The sequence below is a fragment of the Echinops telfairi genome, unplaced genomic scaffold (assembly GCF_000313985.2).
Source record: "Echinops telfairi isolate 266 unplaced genomic scaffold, ASM31398v2 ScPeMD7_7424;HRSCAF=8462, whole genome shotgun sequence".
Taxonomy (NCBI): domain Eukaryota; kingdom Metazoa; phylum Chordata; class Mammalia; order Afrosoricida; family Tenrecidae; genus Echinops; species Echinops telfairi.
The window spans coordinates 49,574,276-49,575,680 of record NW_022111324.1 but is presented as its reverse complement, the minus strand read 5'-3'; the positions used below and the strand labels follow the sequence as shown (position 1 = coordinate 49,575,680).

The following is a 1,405-nucleotide window of genomic DNA, read 5'->3' as shown; positions in this document are numbered from 1 at the left end:
AGTTTAATGGAACAAAGTGTTCTTGCATTGAGGGAGTACTTGAGTGGAGGCCCATGTCCATCTGCTTCCTTAGCACTAAACCTATAAATGAATGCACATAGATCTATTTCCCCATCCTCATATAGAAATATATGTACATATGTACATGCCTGTATTAAACCTCTATAAATGCCCTTTGCCTCCTAGTTCTTTCCTCTATTTCATTTTACTTTCCTCTTGTCCCACCATCCTTCTCAGCCTTCATTTGGAAAACCTGCTTCTTTTGTCACATTGTTTGGGATCCTGTGATCACAGACAACCCTGCTAACCACTTCCTGGGATCAGTGCAAAATCTGTCCCTTTGTCACATAGTTTAAGGGATAGGACTTGTTTGACTTTTCACTGAGTTCTTGAAGCAGTTTGGAGGTTGTGCACTCGGCTCCTCCTGTCTCACTCTTCAGAATAAACCCCAGAGTGCCTCTAGTCCACCTGGTCTCTGTCTTAGGCCGAAACACTGACAGGCAGACCAGGCCCTTGTTACTGGCACCCTTAGTGTACCACAGTAGGCATTTTACATTTGTCCGCTCCAGCTAGCCTCTCCCAACTGGGTGAGCCTCCTAATCCCCATTTTACACAGGGAGGAACTGCAGCTCAGAGAGAGTAAGTACCTTGTCCAGGCATATACAGCCTCCCAGTCTCAGCTCTGGGATTTGAATCTCGGTTTGCCTCTAAACCTTATGCCGCTTCTCCTAGACAATGTTCAATGTTGGTTTGTTACTGGATCGTTTCATAGCATTTTTATTGGATATAGAGTACAAGAACCCAGAAATAAATCCACCCATCTCTGAGCAACGGATTTTTTACATGGGTCTAAGTCTATTCAGTGGGGAAGACGCAGTGTCTTTAAGACACGTTGCTGGCCCGAGGCAAAACACGAAGGGTGTGCGAGAGCACAGCAAGGGGAGCAGAGCAACGAAGTCCCCGGGAACACCAAAAATAGACTGTGGGCCAGGGCGTGGCGCCCCATCAGACTCAACCGGAAAAACTCCTAAAGGTCAACAAACAGACCTCGAACTGCTTACAGGCTTTTCTGTGGTTGTTGTTGTTTGGGGGGTTTTGTTGCTTTGCTTTGCTCTGTCTTGTTTTCTGAGCATCTGTGCAGGTCTATCTAGATAAGATAGGCAGGATAAGCAATCTGGAGGAGAAAACAACAGGATCGATGATTGCAGGGAGTGGGGTGGAGGGTGGGCATGGAAAAGGGGGATGGGGTGAGGGAAAGGAAGTGGGTGTTAACAAGCCCAGGGACAAGGGAACCACAAGTGATCCAAAATCGATGGTGAGGCCTGGTAGGGCTTGATCAAGGGCAATGTAACCGAGAGGAATTACTGAAACCCAAATGAAGGCTGAATATGATAGTGGGACAAGA

The 1,405-nt window shown here is 46.8% G+C and overlaps 1 protein-coding gene across 1 annotated transcript in view; it reads left to right on the top strand.

The window, feature by feature from the left end:
• Positions 1 to 1,405, top strand: part of PIK3C2B (phosphatidylinositol-4-phosphate 3-kinase catalytic subunit type 2 beta) — a 94,555-nt gene that overhangs the window by 68,321 nt on the left and 24,829 nt on the right. The window contains exon 25 of the mRNA XM_045298186.1: positions 617 to 639. Coding sequence (XP_045154121.1) covers positions 617 to 639 — 23 coding nt within the window. The remainder of the gene's footprint in view (positions 1 to 616; positions 640 to 1,405) is intronic.